Below are 22,269 nucleotides of genomic sequence, written 5' to 3' on the forward strand. Positions count from 1 at the left end.
GTAAAATGAGCCCTGGCATTTTTATTGTGATTGCATATTTTTCTGTAAAATCGCAGAAAAAGAGAGCTGCTCGGGTCGAGCAGGCTGCTTCATGCGCGTTCATGCTCAGGCATAGCCCTCCGAACTGTTCTTTGAACGTTGTTTCAGCTATCGTCAAGGATATGAATGATACAGATGGCGACTTAGCTCACCTAGGAAAGATTTGGGCTGTCGTGCAGATGACCCGGGTTCGATTCTTGACGTGAACGTGATTCTTTCAGAATTTTGTTTTTACAATAATGATATATTTTTTTACAGTAAGATGCCCACATTTTTATTTGAGACTCGCCGAACGGCGTTGAATTCACAGATAACAAAGATGTGGGTTCAACTTTCATTTTGGAACAATTTTTCAAGCAAGGGAATGGAATGATCTGAGCATGCAGGAGGACTGACGCATCTTAAACCTTTGCTGAAGAGAAAAGTACAGAACCAAACTATTTAATTAGTTAGCTGCGTGTTCTCCTGTCCTCTGTCCACCGGGCCACACACACACACACACACACACACACACACACACACACACACACACACACACACACACACACACACACACACACACACACACACACACACACACACAAGGGACTGTCAGCTCTCAGAGCTGACATGCGCTCCTCGTGCACGAGCCTCCTATTGAAGCTGGCGTTACGCTTTTGGCCAGAGGGGGCAATCACAAGCATAACAATTCAAAACTCCCTAAAGTCCCTTTAAATGTAAAATGTTTGTTTCTGTCTGTCTTTCTGGACTTTCTTTCAAAGTTTGACTCAAGTATAAAAAACTGAGGTAATGCGCCTCGCTGATCCTCACCTGCCACTTTGTGTTTTAGCCTATTTGTTTCTGTTTGTTTGTTGGTTTACAAAATCTTATAAATCACTAGATGAATTTTAATGAAAATCTAAGAGTGTATTTACAGTTGGTTCAGTTTTGACAACTTTCCAGTTAAATATGGCTTCTGCTAGCCTGGCAAGCCAGACTAAATAAATGTATTATTTGTAATGTATTATTTCAAACTTTGCAAAGCAAGAATTTGGTCTAGTTCACTAGGCTAGGCTTCTGTAGCTTTAGCAAACACAAAAAGGACTATGCCTTAGCCAGGTTTACAGATGTTGAGCTTGAATCTGGTGCAGTAGTAGCTGAAAGTCTTTCACATACTCAGAATTCTCACACGAGATCTGGCAATATCACAAGAAAATTGTGTTATTTTTACATACATTTAAAATAATTTCTCACCATAAGATAAGTATAGTTAAAGTTGACCTGGTTTAAAACTCTTCGTGTCAGAGGAAAGGAACAATATGCATTCAGTCAAGGGCTGCTAGGTCTTTAGTTTTTAAATAGGTTTCCTTGGTAAAGTATTGATTCACAACTGGCAGTAGACAAATACATCGGTAGGCCGATATAACAGGCCAATATTTACCTTTTTTAAGTCGTGTCAACCAATATACCTCTGAAGCTGAGCCAATTTGAAGTCGAGCTGTTTTGAAGGTTATTCATTTGATTTGTTTTTTCACTTTAGTTAAATATTAGATTTTATAACTGTTCAGTGGGCAAAATTGAGTGTTAGCAATTGGTTAAATTCAGTGTTCACAAACTGATTCAATTCAGAAATGTAATGTGTCCACTGTAGTTAATAATTAACATTAAAATAAAACATTTTAGCATGAAGACAAGGTGGAAACCATCTCAATATCAGCATCGGCAGTAGAAAAACATACATGTTGTTTTAACTGTTTATTCCATCTAATCCTATGATGTATATTCTGTTCTTTACATTTTTGTAAGTTTGAATTAGTCTGTGTAGCTTTGCATAGTGAGTGTGTTTAGAAATCCAAAAGTCAAATCAAGTCAGCAATATTCTTGGCAACGTCCAAGCTTGTTTGGCTACTCCAGCTCCATGATGTACTCGGAACTAACAGTGTGTACTGAGTTGTTTTCTGGAAGAAGATCTCTGTTGTTCTATTGTGGTAATGATGATTGGGTTTTGTTTGCCTGTTTGTGAATTTCAGGTCTCTCCCTAGTTTGCTCCAGGCTTCAGCTTGGAGAACCCAACCGCCAAGATTGATCCCAGCAGCTGGAGTGGCAGCGAGAGCCCTGCCGAGGACATGGAGAGGATGAGCGACACGGCAGACAAGCCCGTGGACAACGACGCCGAAGGGGTTTGGAGTCCTGATATAGAGCAGAGTTTCCAAGAGGCCCTGGCCATCTACCCTCCATGTGGGCGCAGGAAGATCATCCTATCAGATGAAGGGAAGATGTATGGTGAGTACATTTTGAAGTGTGCACTTGTTGGAACACTAGAGCCAGAGACAAGTCTGGTTGGCCTTGCTCATCTTGATAAAGGGTTTCTGCACCACTACAACTTTTTTTTTTAATCTTTATTTTACAGTAAATACAAAAATGGTTTAAATAGAATCTAAAAGTAATGACAAGTCTTTAATCTCTGCAAATGACAAAGAAATCATCGAAAGCTTTGAGTGATAGAAACCAGTTTGTGTGCATTTCCTGCCAACGGACAAGTAATTAGTCATAATGATGAGTAAATTTGCATTTTCACCCTAAATTTGAGCTGTTCTTTTAAAGTATAAATCTTAGCTGAGCTGGTTCATTTTAATATTTTGACCTCAATGGTGACCATGCAGTCCCCACACTGGTTCACAGCAGAGCAAGTTTTATAAGTAAAGCAACATGAACTATTAGTCAGTAGCAGATGGTGCTGCGCCTGCCACCAGCTGTACCCCCTGTTCCTCTCTTCACCCCCGCCTCCCAATTCCTGGCTGGGTGATGTCATGGAAAAAGGGAGGCTTTTCTGTCTGCTGTGTTGAACTGTCCCACAAGCTGTCACTGTGAAGTGAAAGCAGAAAGTCCCACAGTGCATTAGTGTGCAGCTGTCATGTGACCCCTCCGGCCAAACGAAATGTAAATTTCAGAAGTTGCATTGAAATCCATCACCAGCTACTAAAAATCCCTCCCTACTGCTTCTTTTCTAGTTTCTACTGCCCATGCAGAGTCTGACTGCCTGAAAAGGTGCCCCTCTGTGGGTTAAATCAAATTCTGACAGGTTTGGTTTTAGTGTGTTATGTGCAGCCACGTGGCAAAGACAACACATCACGTACGATCTGATTTCACCCTTGAACATTCTCTGGTCAGACAGGAAATCTTGCAAAACCTTGTTAGATCAAACATGACTTCGGAGTTTACAAACATGGCTTAAAATGATTTGAAATCCCTTTGTGCATCAGGTTTCAGTTACCTCGTTTTCAGATTGCTTACAAGTAACATTCAAAGGGCTGCATGCTCATTTGTCCTCAGAGCACATGACACACACTGCAACACTGAGCAAAAACAACCCAGCATGTTAAATATCCCCGATTTTTGACCGGAGCAGTCTTGATGTCCCTCTGAGCTGACCAGAGCACTCAACACACCACACATGGCCAGAGTGTCTGGTAAGATTATCTTTAGAGCCATTACGTTAATCAGGGCATCCTTAAGATTGTCTAAAAGGAAGAATCGGGGTAAAAATAATTATATTTTCACGCCTTACAAATATAGAAAAGTAGATAAAAGCAGCATGGCATCTCTAAAAATTAATTTGTTTGAAAAACTAAACCTAAAAATTAGTAACATGATTTTTTTTATTATGAAATCATGTGAAACAAACTTACTCACACATGTTCAAAGATATTTACTAATTAAAAACCATCTAAGTTCTTTGTCTATGGGAACATCATAGCTTCACACCCCCGTAAAATACATAACGGCATTGTTATTGCGGTTTGTGCTGAAGAGACATCTGGATGACTATAGATGTTTATTCTTCCAGATGTGTATCTGGTTACAGAAGTCTCGCCAGTAGCACAGGCTGTATTCCACTTTTTTATATTATAACTACAGGAGACTCCAATAAAAGATTTGTGGACCAGTGTGTTCCGGTATAGATCTGCAATTTTCAGGTGAGAATTTCTATCGCATTTTGGGCCCTATTTAAACAAACCGTCATGCACAAATTTATAAATAGGTTGTGCAACTATTCAGTATTTTTGTGCTGCAATAAATGTCTGCAGTGCTGAAGACAAAAACTAAATGCTTCCCACAGGCTCCACAATTGACTCCAAAGCACGGTCCCTGAGTCCAGAGATCTGCCTCACTGCCTCGGTGTGTGGCTACAAATAGCATCCATCACATCGTAGAGGCTCTGTGTATTTCTCCCATTTTTTATTTAAAAAAAAAAAAAATATATATATATATATATATATATATATATCCACTCCGGCTGTTTCTGTCCTTAACCTTTCTATGCTGGGCTTTAATTTCTCCAGCTTGGCCCAACACCGTTCCGACGTCTGCTGGAATCCTATGGCTGCTGTCTGCTGAGAAAAAAAACTTCCTCATTGATCCCTCTAGCTCTTCCTGAGTGTGGACTCTCACAATGATGGGGAAAAATGTATGGAGCTCTGAAGATGACCAAAACTTGATGTATTTCTGTCAATCGGTCAGTGGACTCTTTTGTTGCTCCGTCCTAACCATACCACTCCAGAAATTTCTGGACCTATAACAGAAGGAGACCAAAAAGTTTTGTGACTGGTGCGGTCCGGGTAATTCGTCTGGACCGATTTTACAATTGGAACAGAAATTTTTGCGATCCGATCCTTCCCATCCCATGGCAAAATGGTCGATGGAAAAGAGCTATAACAGTACCAAGCAAAATTAGCCTAGTGAACCAGACCAAATTCTTGCTTTGCAAAGAATGGTCTAGGCATGCTCCATTGGAACCTCAGCAGCTCCTACCAGGACTCTGGCTAGCCAATCACAGCTCTCTAGAGGGGTTTCAAACACATAAAGAGCTGTGATTGGTCCATAATGGTGGGCCAATCATGCTCTATCTGCTCAGTGAACAAATCACAGAGCTTTATCCGCTTTGTGGGCCAATCAGGGCACTCTATATGCCTGGTGGGTGGGATGATGCAACAGAGTGAAACAAGAGTATGTCACATTCATTATCCAGTGGAATGCGGAGATCATTTGAAAGACAACGGTAGAACCCGCCCCACAACCGAGAGCCGTCAATGGAGCATGGCCAGACTAAATAATACATTTATTTAGTCTGGCTTGCCAGGCTAAAGCAAAATACTTCAAACCCAGGATTATTTTTGATACATTGGGAATAAAAACAGTGAATAAAGACATTTAGGTAGGTCTAATTAGAAAATAAAAACAATAACACCTTCTGAGCACCAAGGTCAAATCAATAAAAAAACAAATATTAATAGGTTTTAAAATTAATAATTAAAATTGACCCCAATTAAGCGGACAAAAATTAAAACTGAAGTTTTAGGTTTTTGTTTCCTAAATTGGAAGAAAGAAACATTTTTAGTATTTAGGATGTTTGTGTCTGTGTTGTTTTGGCAAGAACCATCCTGAGGCTAATTTGTAGGTAAGGTCACTGCTTCATTAGAACAAATATGCAAAGAGACTGAGCTAGCAAAATCAGTCCTAATTTGTAAGTAAGTTGTTATCTGTCAAATATATCTTAACTTAACTAACCATTCATCTAATAATAAATTGTCTTTAGTTAAAACCTTTTTCTGACCAATCAGGAGCTTTGGCAGTATTACTTTGTCTGAATCTCCAAAGCCAAAGGTTTGTTTGAACTTCATTATGCCCGTTAATCTGCTTAATATGAAAAATGCTTCTAAGATCTGCATTCCAAGAGATCACTAGAATGAAACTGTAACATTTAAATGCCAATAAATGAAATGAATGAAGGGTTGCTGTGTAGAATGACTCAGAGATGATTCTGCTCAGTTTTATTATAGGTGTACTATTCTTTAGATGGTACATTAATATTGAGCAAAAACTTTATAGTTTTACAGATGTAGACATACCCCAAACAAAACATCTCATGGCATCTGAGGTTTATGCTGGCAACAAGGAGACAGGTATTTTGTAGCTGTCTCTGGGGATGGCATAGTGTTCCATACACAGAGCTCATCACAAGAGGAGCTGCCCTGAGTGCCCTTAAGCCCTTTGTTATCCTGGGGTAGAGTGCAGTTAATTAGCAACAGTCACTATAGCAACTGCGTTGCAGTACAAAACAATTTCTAATTTCTGCTTCTTAGTCTATTGTGGTGTTTACCTGAAGGGTTTCGAATGTGGTGAGACCAGTGTTGGCTGGCATTGTCTGAAGCTAATTGCGGCTGCAATTGAAGATGCTTCATCTGCATAGGCTGCGGCACAACCACAGTTTACTCTTACGAGAATATTTTTCAAAAAAGTATAGCGACATGGAGGGCACTGGCCTCCAGCCAGAGGATCAAGACTCCACACTTGCATAATTTACCTGCTGTGCGAGGCTGCATTCATTTATCCTAGAAATGGAGTTGATAAGTGAAACAACACGCTTCCTTCAAATTGTATGTTTATTCATTGAGTTATGTATTTGCACCACCCAGCAAGCTAAATCTCATTGTCAAATTTCTCTCGGTTACTGCAAAGCAAAAATAAACAGAAAATGAGTCCATCTCTGACCTATATGTACGCTAATACCATAGGATATTTATTAAAATTAGTTTGTTTTCTCAGTACTTTATTCATATGCGAATTTGTTGCAGACTTGATAAATATAATACATTTATCTGGTGCTAGCCACAGGGTCTTAAAGTATTAAGAAAGCATTACATTCAGTAAAAAATGTCGGTAATAAAATATTAATGTAATTTCAAACAAACAACAAGATTACCCAGTAGCATTTATACCAATATAAAAGCACATCTAGGGGTCTTCTAGAGTTAGAAGTTGTTGCTACTGTTAGCCTTTCTGCTTGTCCCGTCTAAGCAATCATTCCACGCATTCTCACATGTCCCATTGTTTTGTAGATGAATAAAAATGTATGGGTTAATGTTCTGCCTTCAACTTTGAATTTGGATTTGTGCTTTTAATTTTTGGGGGAGCGTTTCTTCTCGTGTCAGCATTTCACCTCTTCACTGCACCGGGATGTGTTACAGGTAGCAGGTATGGGGGCCCGCAGAGGCCAAAATTCCTCTGAAATGTATCTTTCCCTACTGGCTGATATGAGTGAATACTGAGATTCTAGCATTGTTTGCCTTCATACATAGCTTTAGTAACTCCATGCTACATGACCCACATGAACATAATCCTCTTTGTAGTGGATGCAAGTACATGATGAAATGAACTTAACACATAGTATTTATTTCTGGGAAGGAATAATTACTGGTAATACTTTGAATGACATCGTATAGCCCACCCAAGATGGAGTTTAAATTATTTCATGTGAATTATAAATAAAGGTTCATGTGTTACACATAGCCATAACTCATAACTGCGATAGATAGATGGATGGATGGATGGATGGATGGATGGATACTTAGATAGATAGATAGATAGATAGATAGATAGATAGATAGATAGATAGATGATAGATAGATAGATAGATAGATAGATAGATAGATAGATAGATAGATAGATAGATAGATAGATAGATAGATGATTGATAGATGATAGATAGATAGATAGATAGATAGATAGATAGATAGATAGATAGATAGATAGATAGATAGATAGATAGATAGATAGATAGATAGATAGATAGATAGATAGATAGATGATAGATAGATGATAGATAGATAGATAGATAGATAGATAGATAGATAGATAGCTAGATAGATAGATAGCTAGATAGATGATAGATAGATGATAGATAGATAGATGATAGATAGATAGAGAGATAGATAGATAGATGATAGATAGATGATAGATAGATGATAGATAGATAGATAGATGATAGATAGATGATAGATAGATAGATAGATAGATAGATAGATAGATAGATAGATAGATAGATAGATAGATGATAGATAGATAGATGATAGATAGATGACAGATAGATAGATAGATAGATAGATAGATAGATAGATAGATAGATAGATAGATAGATAGATAGATAGATAGATAGATAGATAGATGATAGATAGATAGATAGATAGATAGATATAGATAGATAGATATAGATAGGTAGATGATAGATATATAGATAGGTAGATAGATAGATAGATGATAGATAGATAGATAGATAGATAGATAGATAGATAGATAGATAGATAGATAGATAGATAGATAGATAGATAGATAGATAGATAGATAGATAGATAGATAGATAGATAGATAGATAGATGATAGATAGATGATAGATAGATAGATGATAGATAGATGACAGATAGATAGATAGATAGATAGATAGATAGATAGATAGATAGATAGATAGATAGATAGATAGATAGATGATAGATAGATGATAGATAGATAGATAGATAGATGATAGATAGATGATAGATAGATAGATGATAGATAGATGATAGATAGATAGATGATTGATAGATGATAGATAGATAGATAGATAGATAGATAGATAGATAGATAGATAGATAGATAGATAGATAGATAGATAGATAGATAGATAGATAGATAGATAGATAGATAGATGATAGATAGATGATAGATAGATAGATAGATAGCTAGATAGCTAGATAGATAGATAGCTAGATAGATAGATAGCTAGATAGATGATAGATAGATGATAGATAGATAGATGATAGATAGATAGAGAGATAGATAGATAGATGATAGATAGATGATAGATAGATGATAGATAGATAGATAGATGATAGATAGATGATAGATAGATAGATAGATAGATAGATAGATAGATAGATAGATAGATAGATAGATATATGATAGATAGATGATAGATAGATAGATAGATAGATAGATAGATAGATAGATAGATGATAGATAGATAGAGAGATAGATAGATAGATGATAGATAGATGATAGATAGATGATAGATAGATAGATAGATGATAGATAGATGATAGATAGATAGATAGATAGATAGATAGATAGATAGATGATAGATAGATGATAGATAGATAGATAGATAGATAGATAGATAGATAGATAGATAGATAGATAGATAGATAGATAGATAGGTTAGAGAAACAAAATCAATGAACTATGTAAAAAAAACTTTGCAGTCTTTTTGTGGTTTTTGTAATTCAGATTTAGACCTGATCTGCTTCCTTTAGTTTCAATGACTAATTTAAGTTTAGTCCTGCCTGGTTCTTGTTTCCGCTGGGCGGCAGGTCTATTAATAGCACCAGGTGGGCTTGTGGTTAGGCTCTCTGGTTTTTGATGGGTGAAGTTCCACATGGTATTAGCATCAAGTTTGAAGACCACTGTAAAGTTTACCATTTTATATATATATTTTTATTATATTTGTCCTTTTGGGCGTGTAGATATGTATATTTCTGGCCACAGACTTGGACATTAAAAATGTATTAAAAATGTTAAAATTCACTACTTCAAACCTGGAGCTACCCTGTTTAAATTATGTCCAGTAAAAACATGATGAGTCTAAGCCTGCCTTGTAGTTAGACTCCAGGACTTTATGCCTTTATCTACATGTGTCTTTTGATGTAAAGCTTTCCCCGTTACCATTCTGCTGTTTGCACTGCCATCTCATCAGTGGTCTAGCTCAGACCCCTCCTGTGGTAACTAAGTGGCTCTTGGTTTGCAGAGATGCCAAGGATAAGTTAGATATAATGAGCAGACCTGGCTTGCCCCTGATGGCCCAGCGCTGTGCTCCTCTGGGGCTCGTCTCATCGGGCCGAGCATGCTCCGAGACAGAGCGAACGGACCTGATCCCCCCTGCTGGGCAGATAATGAGGAATTCTGGGATCAGCTCAGGCTCCCTGAGTCACCTGCATTCACTCAGAATAGAGTGTGAGGAACTTCATTGCAGGAGAGGCATCACACATCTCTAGAATAATCCCTCATTTGTTCCCCTGCCATTGTCAATAGCAGACTACAGTGTTTTCACACACCATGGTGGTGAAAAAGTCCAATTACGTTGTGTCTTTCTTAAGAGAAGTAACTGTTGAAGGTGTAAATAGTATAGATACAGGTATGACAAGGAATAGAAGACATCATTGTGAGTTTAGGAACATTCCAAATTCTAAGATTAGGTTGCAAGATGTTTCCCCATTTTGGATCACTACGGAGTCAAGGGAGGGTCATTCCATGTTGAGTCAATAGGCACTAAAGTTCAGTTGACTCTTAATAGTGACACGTGCATGGGGTTGACAAGGTTTAGTTCGTTTGGGTGCTTTACATCCTGATTTGTATCACATCCAGACTATATAAAGATGGGTGATCCATTAGTGGCAGCTTGTTTTGCTTTTGAGTTACGCTGTTGTGTCTAGTTATGATACAGGTTAAAGATTCAGCCATACAGAAAAAGTTAAAAGAAACACAAGAAAGGTTTCAAGTAATTCTTTGCAGCTATTTGATCATCTTTTTTACTCCTAACAGAGTGAAATACTGTTGAGACACACACATTATTCAGTGTCCAAATGGCGCACACAATTGACTTATTTATTTAAGTCTGTTTTCTTTTTCACTCCTCTTTCAGAAACCTTTTGCAGATGTGTTCTCTGCACATGGGCTGCAAGTGAGATGCACAAATCGGTCTGAAACTCTCAATAAACAGAGTGGCTGGGCTCCGATTATTGGTCACATGCATGAAAAAAAAGATTTGAGAGCAGAGTAATTTTATTATAAATGACAGATTTTTTTCTACATAATGTAGCAACTTTTGCTTATCGTTCATTAGAGGTTTTTAATTAAATACCCTCGGCTTCAGAATGAACCTACCTTTAGAGCCCCCCTGTTGTAGAGCATGAGTTGATTTTGAAGTGCAGGTTACTTCGCATCAGTCTATTCAGGGGAGTGATTTCAAGTCTTACTTGTGTGTGTCTGTGTTGTGGTAATCAGACCTAACATGTTGTGACTGGTTTGAGTCCTCAGTGCCTACAGCCCCAGGTTATGTGGAGGCTCATTTAGGCAGGGCAGCTGACCCCAGACAGCTTTGATGGAAGAAATTAAGATATGAGCAATGCTGATGCTGATCACACAGAAAGTAGATGTCAGTGGGAAATGGTTAGGTTTTAGAACTGCTCCTTTCATCAGAGGTGGGTTATTACACTTTAAAAATTAATTTAAAATGTGATTTAGTGCCATCATGCTGGTCATTTAATAACTTTTGCTGCATGCGTTTTCAAACCTCCTCTAGACAAATAAAAGCTAAACAAAGAGATCCTTTAGACTGGGTATGAGATGTTCTTTTAGTCTCTGGAGGTGTTTGCAGCGAGTGGTTGGATGTCAGGCGGTGGCACTGTGCCTGAATCAGGAGCACTCGGGGTGTGTTCCTGCTCTGACGTCTGTGTGAGGCCCTCTGAGCCAGGCTTCTGGTTTCAGATTGCATGTTCCCAATTGGCTGCTTTTGTTTGACAAAAACACAACGAGACTCCGGTTTCTTAAAGATGCAGTGTCACTTCTGGTGCTCTGTGTTCATGAAAAATGATCAGTTCATTTCTGATTGCACAATATTGCATTGATGAAACACTTTTGCTCTGATGAGATTGTGCAATTCTGGTGGGAGAAATTTATTATGATAACATGTGAATGGAATCTGTTTGTTGAGCTCTCTCTGCAGAGCACAGGGACTCCACTCCCCTGCTGACACAGATGGTCAGCTCAACCCTGGAAACAAAAGGTCTGAAACCCCGACCATAGAATTATCATTACTAATGTTGTTTTATGATCTGATTCTAATAATTTTCTTTTTCTAATTCAAGTTAAATTAAATAATAAACACCAGATAATACAACAAAGAGTGCAGAGTAAAAAAAAGTATTTGGTGGAATACATTTTTGCTTTAAAAGACGTATATACACTTTAGCAAGGTAAACTTTGACAAAACTGATTTACGATAAAATAAATAAATAAATGCACTGTGAAAAAATGTATCACATTTTATTGAAACTTTGCATGAATTTCTTATTTTGTATCTACTAGGGCTGCACGTTATTAGGAAAACCTGCGATATTCGATAACAGTGCTTAATATTGCGATATCGATATTACCCGCGATAAATGAACAAATACTAAAGTATGCAGTGTTGATGTCGTCTGGCGTGTGACGTCTGCTCTGGGTTCAAAGCAAACAAAAACTAATGCATGAATTCCATTACAGCATAACATTTTTATTGCAAAAATATGCAGCTGCACCTGCTACTGTATTAGCAGCAAAACAGCAAACTGCATGCATGCAGTTTCTCAGTGACTTTAAAACATCACCTCCACCATAAAACTTTTTCTGATGCTCCAAATACAGAAAAACATCCCTTACCAGGGTTTTTTGAATAAATAAAAAAGTCAGAAAATAAGTTTAAATGTTAAATAATAGTTAACATCACTTAAATGCAATAGCAAATTCTCTCATTGCTACTGAACATTTTCTCCACTTATGTGGTTATGATATAAGGCTGTTGCTGCAATTGGGAACTGAACTGTGCTGGGCCAAAGTAGGATTTCTGAGGGAAATAGAAAAACAATTTTCTTTCAGAAAACGAACTGGCAAAAAAACTACATGTAAAATATGTGAAAACGTTTGGTTTTAGCCCCAAATTGAACAAGTTTACCTAGACCTTAAAAAGCAGCTCAGATGATGAAACTGTAACTATGATTCTGATAACAAGCTAACTAATTGAACTAGCTCCTCTTAAGATACCGGCTAGCAGAGCTTCTGACTGACAGTTTATGTGCAGCAGCAAATCAACTATCCTGATTAACAAGGTTATAAAAGCTCATAAATGAAAAATCACTTTGATGTGTGGGGGAACTTTTCCAGGCCCTCTTTAGCAGGGTGGGACTGGGAGGAGAGTGCTGTAGCCTTTTAGCTGGAAGCCTGGGGCTAACTGTGGGTTGGTTCACCGGCACGTGTCGGAGTCAGCCCAGTTACTATCAGCTGCTTAACGACACCGAGCGGACTCACGTTCACGTTTGAAAGCAGCGCTGATTCCAGAAACATCAGCACAAAGTGCATTCTTAATCTGAGCCAGCATGACGAACAAGGGAACGGCGCCTCTTGCGTTCCACCCATCCTAAGGGTCTACGTAGGGGGCGGGCGTATTACGTGAACTGACCCATCTGATTGGCCGCAAATCAGAAGGGCTACATTTGATTGGTCAAATAATATTTCCGCGTAAAAAACTGAGCTGGTTTACAAAAAGTTGATGTATGACACAGATGGAAATGTTTGAACCAAACATTTATCGCCGTTTTTGACGTGCTTTGTGATGGGCGATCCGCACGTCCTGTTATTGCGATGACGATAATTTTTCGATATATTGTGCAGCCCTAGTATCTACAAAGTTTCTGCCTAGGATTCCCTGACAAAAGTATTTCAGTTTGACATCCATCCATCCATCCATCCATCCATCCATCCATCCATTCATTCATTCATTCATTCATTCATTCATTTTCGGCCACTTATCCGGGGTCGGGTCGCCGGGGCAGTAGCCTAAGCAAACAGGCCCAGACTTCTCTCTCCCCAGCCACTTGGACCAGCACCTCTGGGGAATCTTAAGGCTTTCCCTGGCCAGCCGTGAAACATAGTCTCTCCATCGTGTCCTGGGTCTTCCTTTAGGCCTTCTCCCGGTTGGACATGCCCAGAAAATCTCACCAGGGAGGCATCCTTACCAGATGCCCAAGCCACCTCAACTGACTCCTCAATGTGGAGGAGCAGCGGGTCTACTCCGAGTTCCTCCCAGGTGACTGAGCTTCTCACCCTATCTCTAAGGGAGAACCCAGCCATTCTGCGGAGAAAACTCATTTTGGCCGCTTGTATCCGCGATCTTGTTCTTTCTGTCACCACCAAAAGCTCATGACCATAGGTGAGGGTAGAAACATAGACCGACCGGTAAATTGTGAGCCTTGCCTTCTGGCTCAACTCTCTCTTCACCATAACAGGTTGGTACAACGCCCGCATCACTGCAGACGCAGCACCAATCCGCCTATCTATCTCACACTCCATCTTTCCCTCACTCGTGAACAAGACCCCGAGATACTTAAATTTGACATTTAGTTAAATAATAAAATCTAGAACAAACTAGAACAATATGAATTCTGAGTTCTGCATTACAAAATCAGTTGGCACTAGCACACTGACTTGTAACTTGTTAAAAGTGTCAGTGATCTTCTAGATAGAAATGTGTAGAAGCCATTAGAAGTAAAGAGCGATGGTGTTTTCATCAACAATGGCGATGACTAAATGATTTTTTCGATGTCCCTTTTTCTCATAATCATAATCAGAAAGAATTTTATTGCCAGCGCTTCAGCGAACCAGAGCATAGGAACTTGACTCCACAGTACAGCCTCACCAAGATTACACACACATATAGACAGGACAGATACAGGCAGACCGCGAGAGCAGCCATAACGGCGCTCAATGAAAACAAGACACAGACAAGCTAGCCATTTGGTTACTGAAACATGACAAGACAAGTGGGTTTTAATTGACAAGATGAGAATGAATGAAAATTATGCTCAAAATGCAAATGTATGCCTGTTAAAGTTAAAGTTCCATCAGTTGTCACACACACTGATGTGTTTGTGAAATTTGTTCTCCACATTTGACCCATCCCCTGGGGGAGCGGTGAGCTGCAGCAGTGGCCGCGCTCGGGAACCCTTTGGTGGTTTAACCCCCAATCCAACCCCTTATTGCTGAGTGTCAAGTATGGAGGCATTGGGTCCCATTTTTTTTCAAAGTCTTTGGTATGACCCGACCAGGAATTGAACCCTGATCTCCCAGGCTCAGGGCGGACACTAGGTAGAGTGGACTAGGCCACTGAGCTGAGCTGAGCTGTCCTACACAATCTAAAAACTAACTAATCAGAACATGTGTAACACCATCAAACAGTACAGGACATCCAAAAATAAACTGTGCTGCAGTGTTCGTTCCTACCGCCATCGTGCATATCCTGTTTTAACTGTCTGCTTCACTCCTGCTAGTGTTTGTTTACTGTTTGTGTTGCTTTAAGCCGGGCGTACACTGTGCGACTTTTTCACTTTTTTGAGCCGATTTTCCACTCGTGCGAGAATCCACGAGATCGGGGCAAGTTTTGTGCCGAGCGGTCGTGTAGTGTACAGGGGGTTACGAGAGGCGATTAACACCACGTGACCAGCTACCAATCAGCAGTTGTGAGCTCGCACAGACTTCTGGCGTGTTTAATATTTTGCTCGTCCCTCGTGAGGGTATCGCACTGTTGAAGCGGCGCTGCGAGCAGCTGCGACCCAAAAAGTATCAGAACCACTCACGGCGCATGCGCAATCCTGCATCAACACCGCTCGCCCACTATTTCCCTAATAACACATGTTGTTCGTTTTAATTTCTACACGTTTTTTACTCACAAAGATTGTCAAGAAAGCGTGTTTGTCGTGTTCATGTCAAATTAAACTGATCACAAAACACAGATTTACTTTCTTTACTTCGTTTTCCTCATCCAACCCCCATAAATCCCTGTGTGTCCTCCTGCAGCACTCCCGAAGGACAACAGGCAAAACAAGACAAAAAAGTCTGACGTGTTGAGTAAAAACTGCTATTTTTAGCATATTTTTAGGGCCGATGTGTTGCTACCAGACGTACAGTGTGAGCAGTCAGATCGCATCCGAGAACTGGGTCATACAGTGTGAGCACATGACTCGTGAGATCTGCCCTGCGAGGAAGTCGTACAGTTTGAGCTGAAGCTGAGTGCTACGAGTGAAAAAGTCGCACAGTGTACACCCGGCTTTAGGCTACCCGGAAGAAAACCGATACAAAAGGGAGCATGTTGCCCCCTAACGAACATTTAAACTATGATAGAGGCTCCTCATATACTGCTGTAGATCGACCTAGATCGATATAGATGCGCATGAAAACTCACTGAGCCTCTACTACCTGGAGTCAAGGGGTGGGCGAGCATTCTCAGTAGCAGGTCCAGCACTTTGAGGCGGCCTGAAGTTAGCTGAAAAGTGCACTACAACTAAAATGATAATGATGACGATGATGATTAGATTAGAATATCATGCAAAAGTTCATTTATTTCAATAATTACTCTATCCACAAGTCTTGTTTGACAAATGTACCAAAGGAAGATTGGCCTGGCTATCAAGATTTTTTGTATTTTGGTATATTTTGTATTCGTATTCATATTTTTTAAGTTCCAAGTTAATGTTTATTTTTTCTTGCGCATCATTGGGCTTACACGTCTTCAAGTTTGATTATATTATAACTTTGGACCAGACCTGAGCTCATGATTACAAAAGAACATGGGGAAGAGTTAGACTTTTGGTTCATGCTTATTGGTCTAAGCCAGCGTGTCTTCCTTTGTGCTCAGATGCTGAATTGATCCTGAGAGATTGAAAATATTGATTTGACTCAGGGTCTTACCTTGTTGAGGAGGAGGAGGCCAGTGCACCTTCCTGACTGTTAGCACCATGTTCACACATTGGACCGGCCACAACGCCAGTTCCTCGGGAGACTCATAATTACAGCAGTCCTTTCAGATTAGTCCAGCAGCCTGTCCAACTGTGGCTTTGCTCCCTGGTCTTATATTTCATCCCTTAGCCTCTCCTGAGAGGCAGAACTCAACATAGTGACCAGGAGAGCCTCTAAAGTAATGTATGTGATGATAAACACAGTGGCTCCTAATTGATAGAGTGATTCAGACAAGGCCTGGCTGTGCAAATTGGTCCCATGTGAGTATATTGTACAGAGTTTGGACTAGTAGGTTTCAGCGCTGGCCTTATTTGAGAGGCAGAGAGCTGGGGAAGAGGAAATGGAATAGGCTGGACCCGCTGAGTGATAAAGAGGCTGTCTTTATGTCTGTATACAGGCACAATTCAGCAGAGGTTGGCTGCTGTAATCCCCTCAGTGTCTCCAGGAAGGCTCAGGTTAGTGACCTGCTGCTTTGTGATGTCTTGTAAGATTTTCAGAGAACGCCTCACCTTTAATCCCCCACTGCTCAGCTAACACATTAGCTCAACCGCTCCTGACCCAGCCCCAGCAATAAAGCCTTTTATCTAGCTCGATAAGGTCATTTGAAGTTAAGTATTGATTTCTTTTGGTGTTCAGAAAAAAATGGATTTTTAAAGAGCTGTTAATTACAGTAGCTCACTGTGTTATGTCTTTTTAAATCATGGCAGAGTCTCAAAACTCACATTCTATTATATATAAAAATATTATATATATTATATATATATATATATATATATATATATATATATATATATGTATATATGTATATATACATATGTATATGTGTGTATATTGTGTGCGTGTGTGTATATATATATATATATATATATATATATATATAAATTTTTTTTTTCATTCCCATCTCACCCTCCGTAGGTGGTCTCATCCTTCCAAGCTCAGGTCTTTTACCAGAAGTCTGGGAGCTTGATGGTTCTGCGTACTATCTTAGCCATTCCTAGAACTGCACTTTTATGGACCAAACCCCCACAGTGCGGGCCTGAAATTGAAGCCAATGCAGAAGTGAAATAAATTGCAGTTCCACCCTCATCCGCTGGGGGCTGGTGTCAGAAGTGAGCAAATCCTCATTGACTCCCATGTTAAAAATACCAATTTCACAGCAGAAATAACATGTTAACAGCCTGGTTCCAAAACATGTTTTTGGTTTAATTGATCTTGTTTATGTTCATGACAACTCTGAGGGGGGTGAATTTTTTGTCACTCTTCTGTTTAAGTGTATTAAATGCCTAAAATTCTGTATAATTAATGAGCATCAGACCCACGTGACCACAGTAGCTCCGTGGAAAGGCCTCAGTAGCCTCAGTCTGAGCCTCGGTCTCGCCTGAAAACTGTTCTGCGATTTTTAGTCTCTGAACTTAGACCAGTAGTTGTAGCATTTGTGTATTCTTGTTTGGATATTATTTGTGCAATTGTTGGACAAAACAACTTGCTTTGGCATTAATTGCACTAATAGAGCGTCCAAGGAGTCTCCACTTCATTTTTTTCGGTAAGTAAAATTATATTTATGTATTTTAGGTCACTGCCGCTTTTGCACTAGCTGAGCTTATCCCGCGACCGGGTGCCCTGTTCTCATGGGAACTAGTGCAGTTTAATAAAATGGAAATTAGTTAATGAAATTGATTATTAAAAGGTTCATATCCTATCCAATAAGGCGATAGACTCAAGTGTTTGGTTTTATATATTTTTTATAAAGTATGCATTTTGTATTACTCTTTTTCTTAATGTTAGACCTTTTACTACAGGCCATGATAAGCTATTAAGTATTTTAACCCCATATGCTTAAGTAGTTCTTTGTATGAAGTTTTCCTCTAGGTGATCCAGAGAGGCCTGACCTTTGGGTAAGCAACCAAAGAAGAGAGTGCTGGACTCCCAATTCACACTCCCGCTTGTGCAGTGAACACTTTGAGAGTCATCACTTCACCACGGACTCAAGGGTACAAACACATTACTTCATATTTTGGTTAAGATTGAAAAAATTGAAGCATTAGCTGTATAATATACAGATGTTACATTGCTGTCTAACGAGAAAAAAATTTCCCCCTCCCTTGAACTGTCTGTGACTAGGGCTGTTTTGACGGGGAAACAATCATGCTATTAATTTCCATCTAATTCTATGGATATTTATTCTGATGAACAAATTAATTTTTGTCAGTCTTTAATATGTAATTTTATGTACTGGGATTAATGAAAAATATTCATTTTAAACTAAAAGTTAGGCATTTAAGGATGAATTAACAAAATAATAAACATTCTACTGGTGTCAAATAAATCACACTGTAATTAAAATATATATTTTCAAAGTCTGGATAAAATCTAACAACATATGTTTTATAAATAACAAACACTCTCCACATGGCTTTTACACACACACACACACACACACACACACACACACACACACACACACACACACACACACACACACGCACGCAAGCACACACACACACACACAAAGTGCTCTGGTGTACCAGTGGGTTTTTGAGATACAGAAATTGACCTTGTTTGATGTGTGTGTATATATGTGAATCTCTTTTATTTTCGTCGTCTTCGTCTTCCTCCGCTTATCCGGGTCCGGGTCGCGGGGGCAGCATCCCAATTAGGGAGCTCCAGGCCGTCCTCTCCCCGGCCTTGTCCACCAGCTCCTCCGGCAGGACCCCAAGGCGTTCCCGGACCAGATTGGAGATGTAACCTCTCCAACGTGTCCTGGGTCGACCCGGGGGCCTTCTGCCGGCAGGACATGCCCGAAACACCTCCCCGGGGAGGCGTCCAGGAGGCATCCTGACCAGATGCCCAAACCACCTCAACTGGCTCCTTTCGATCCGGAGGAGCAGCGGTTCTACTCTGAGTCCCTCCCGAATGTCCGAGCTCCTCACCCTATCTCTAAGGCTGAGCTCGGCCACCCTACGGAGGAAACTCATTTCGGCCGCTTGTATCCGCGATCTCGTTCTTTCGGTCATTACCCAAAGCTCATGACCATAGGTGAGGATTGGGACGTAGATCGACCGGTAAATCGAGAGCCTGGCTTTCTGGCTCAGCTCCCTCTTCCCCACGACAGATCGGCTCAGCGTCCGCATCACTGCAGACGCCGAACCAATCCGCCTGTCGATCTCCCAATCCCTCCTACCCTCACTCGTGAACAAGACCCCGAGATACTTAAACTCCTCCACTTGAGGTAGGACCTCTCCCCCGACCCGGAGGTGGCAAGCCACTCTTTTCCGGTCGAGAACCATGGTCTCAGATTTGGAGGTGCTGATCCTCATCCCAGCCGCTTCACATTCGGCCGCGAACCTACCCATCAAGAGCTGAAGGTCAGAGCTGGATAAAGCTAGGAGGACCACATCATCCGCAAAAAGCAGAGACGAGATTCTCCTGCCACCAAACTCGACACACTCCACACCACGGCTGCGTCTAGAAATTCTGTCCATAAAAGTGATGAACAGAACCGGTGACAAAGGGCAGCCCTGGCGGAGTCCAACCCTCACTGGGAACAGGTCCGACTTACTACCGGCTATGCGGACCAAACTCACGCTCCTCTGGTAAAGGGACTGAATGGCCCTTAACAGAAAGCCACCCACCCCATACTCCTGGAGCGTTCCCCACAGGGTGCCCCTGGGGACACGGTCATAAGCCTTCTCCAAATCCACAAAGCACATGTGGATTGGTTGGGCAAACTCCCATGCCCCCTCCATCACCCTTGCAAGGGTATAGAGCTGGTCCACAGTTCCACGGCCAGGACGAAAACCACATTGCTCCTTCTCAATCTGAGATTCAACTATCGATCGGACCCTCCTCTCCAGTACCTTGGAGTAGACCTTTCCAGGGAGGCTGAGGAGTGTGATCCCCCTATAGTTGGAACACACCCTCAGGTCACCCTTCTTAAAGATGGGGACCACCACCCCGGTCTGCCACTCCCTAGGAACTGCCCCCGATGACCACGCAATGTTGTAGAGACGTGTCAACCATGACAGAGCTTATCCCTCTTTTATTTGATTTTTTTTATTTAGGCGAGACTTTGCCTGAAGGACACAGCTGTACCTACAATATTCTCTTCCTTTAAGGTCAAAAAACATCTACCAAGAAGGAAAGTACAGGTAAGCAGGAATGACAAGGTAAGTGTCAACCCCATTGGTTTTGTAAATAGTTTTGAAAAGGTTGCAGATGTAGAAGCAGGGGAAGACAGTGCAATAAAAGTTACTGTTGATCTGAGCAATATAATGATGTGTGAAGACTCACCTCAAGAGGTCTTTGTTACTCAATATGTAACACATGATGACATTCCTCTGCAAGCAACTGAGTGTGATAATGCTCATTTTGGTCACAGTGTTCAATACCAGAATGACTCAGACTCTGGTCAGTTTAACACTGTGCCATTACAGCCAAATAGCATCCTGAGTGACCATTGCTATCAAATCACAGAGTCTCCCAAATCGCTTAAAAGGAGAGTTCTGTCAGCAAATGAAAAGGTACGTGTAGTTCAGAAAAAGCCTAAATTGGAATCCAGCAGACAAGGAGATTGAAGGAAAGAATTTCTTCTTTGAAAAGTGTCACCAAAATTCTTCATAAGAAACTTCTAATATCAACTGAATGTGCCTCTCTACTTGATGGATTGGATGGTGTTCCAAAAGAGTTGTTTCAGAAAATAAATCAGAAGAAAAGATCATCTTTTTCTGAAAACTTGAAGCAATTTGCAACTACACTGCATTTTTACTCTCCTCAGGCTTATGACTACGCTAGAGAACACTTTCACTTGGCTTTGCCTAATCTGCAGACCATTCGCAACTGATACAGCAGTGTCTCTGCAAATCCTGGTTTTACTCTTCATTTACAGCTTTTAAAAGTCATGTTGTTGAGAAGAAGAAGGAAGGAAAAGAAACTTTGCTCTTTGATGTTAGATTAAATGTATATTCATAAGCAAACTGAGTTTGATGGGAACCAGATTCATGGCTATGTTGACATCGGAGCTGGTGAGATTGAAAATATTGTTGCAACACAAGCATTGGTCATCATGGTTGTTGCTCCCGATTGCCTACTTTCTTATCAACAGCATGAATGGGAAAGAAAGAGCTAGCCTCATTCGAGAAAGTCTGTGAAGGCTTCATGACATCAGAGTTAGGGTTGTATCCCTGACATGTTATGCCCCCTCCCAAAACATGGCCATGGTCAGGGAGCTTGGTGCCAATCTGGACATAATGGACATGAGATCATACTTTGTCCATCCAGCAGATCACACACAGAAAATCCATATTCTCTTGGATCCATGTCACATGCTCAAGCTTCTTCGCAATGTCTTTTCAACTGTTTAAAGTTATTGTTAGGGAAGATGGCCAGCTAATACGTCGGCAGTACATTGAGGAGTTGCACAAGCTTCAGGAGAGGTAAGGCTTGCATCTTGGCAACAAACTCAAAAGGGCTCACATTCAGAGGCAAAATCAAAAAATGAAGGTTCACCTTGTGGCCCAAATCTTTAGCAGCAGCATGGCTGCTGCTCTTGAGTACTGCGAGCAACAACTGAGGTATCCACAGTTCAGTGGATGTGCAGCCACAGTTGATTTCCCGCGCACAGCTGATGCTGCTTTTGATGTCCTAAATAGCCGCAATCCACTTGGAAAAGGACACAAATCACCCATCACACCAAAAACTAAAGAACGTGCCATGGTCACTTTAAAAGAAACAGTCTCTCCTCAGAGGGCTCAAAATCATAGGGAAAGACAACAGAGTGGTACATGTGCATTCTACGCAGAAAATGACACCCATCTATGGTTTCATTGCCTGCTTTAG

General features: G+C 40.5%; 1 protein-coding gene across 6 annotated transcripts in view; it reads left to right on the forward strand.

Moving 5' to 3' along the window:
• Window positions 1-22,269, forward strand: part of tead1b (TEA domain family member 1b) — an 86,138-nt gene that overhangs the window by 18,867 nt on the left and 45,002 nt on the right. For 5 of the 6 annotated variants that reach the window (XM_054732068.2, XM_015953053.3, XM_015953055.3 and 2 more), the window contains exon 3: window positions 2,049-2,301. In XM_054732068.2, coding sequence (XP_054588043.2) covers window positions 2,145-2,301 — 157 coding nt within the window. In that variant the 5' untranslated portion in view covers window positions 2,049-2,144. The remainder of the gene's footprint in view (window positions 1-2,048; window positions 2,302-22,269) is intronic. The other variant, XM_054732069.2, reaches the window with a different exon arrangement.

Source organism: Nothobranchius furzeri, chromosome 9, assembly GCF_043380555.1.
Source record: "Nothobranchius furzeri strain GRZ-AD chromosome 9, NfurGRZ-RIMD1, whole genome shotgun sequence".
Classification (NCBI taxonomy): domain Eukaryota; kingdom Metazoa; phylum Chordata; class Actinopteri; order Cyprinodontiformes; family Nothobranchiidae; genus Nothobranchius; species Nothobranchius furzeri.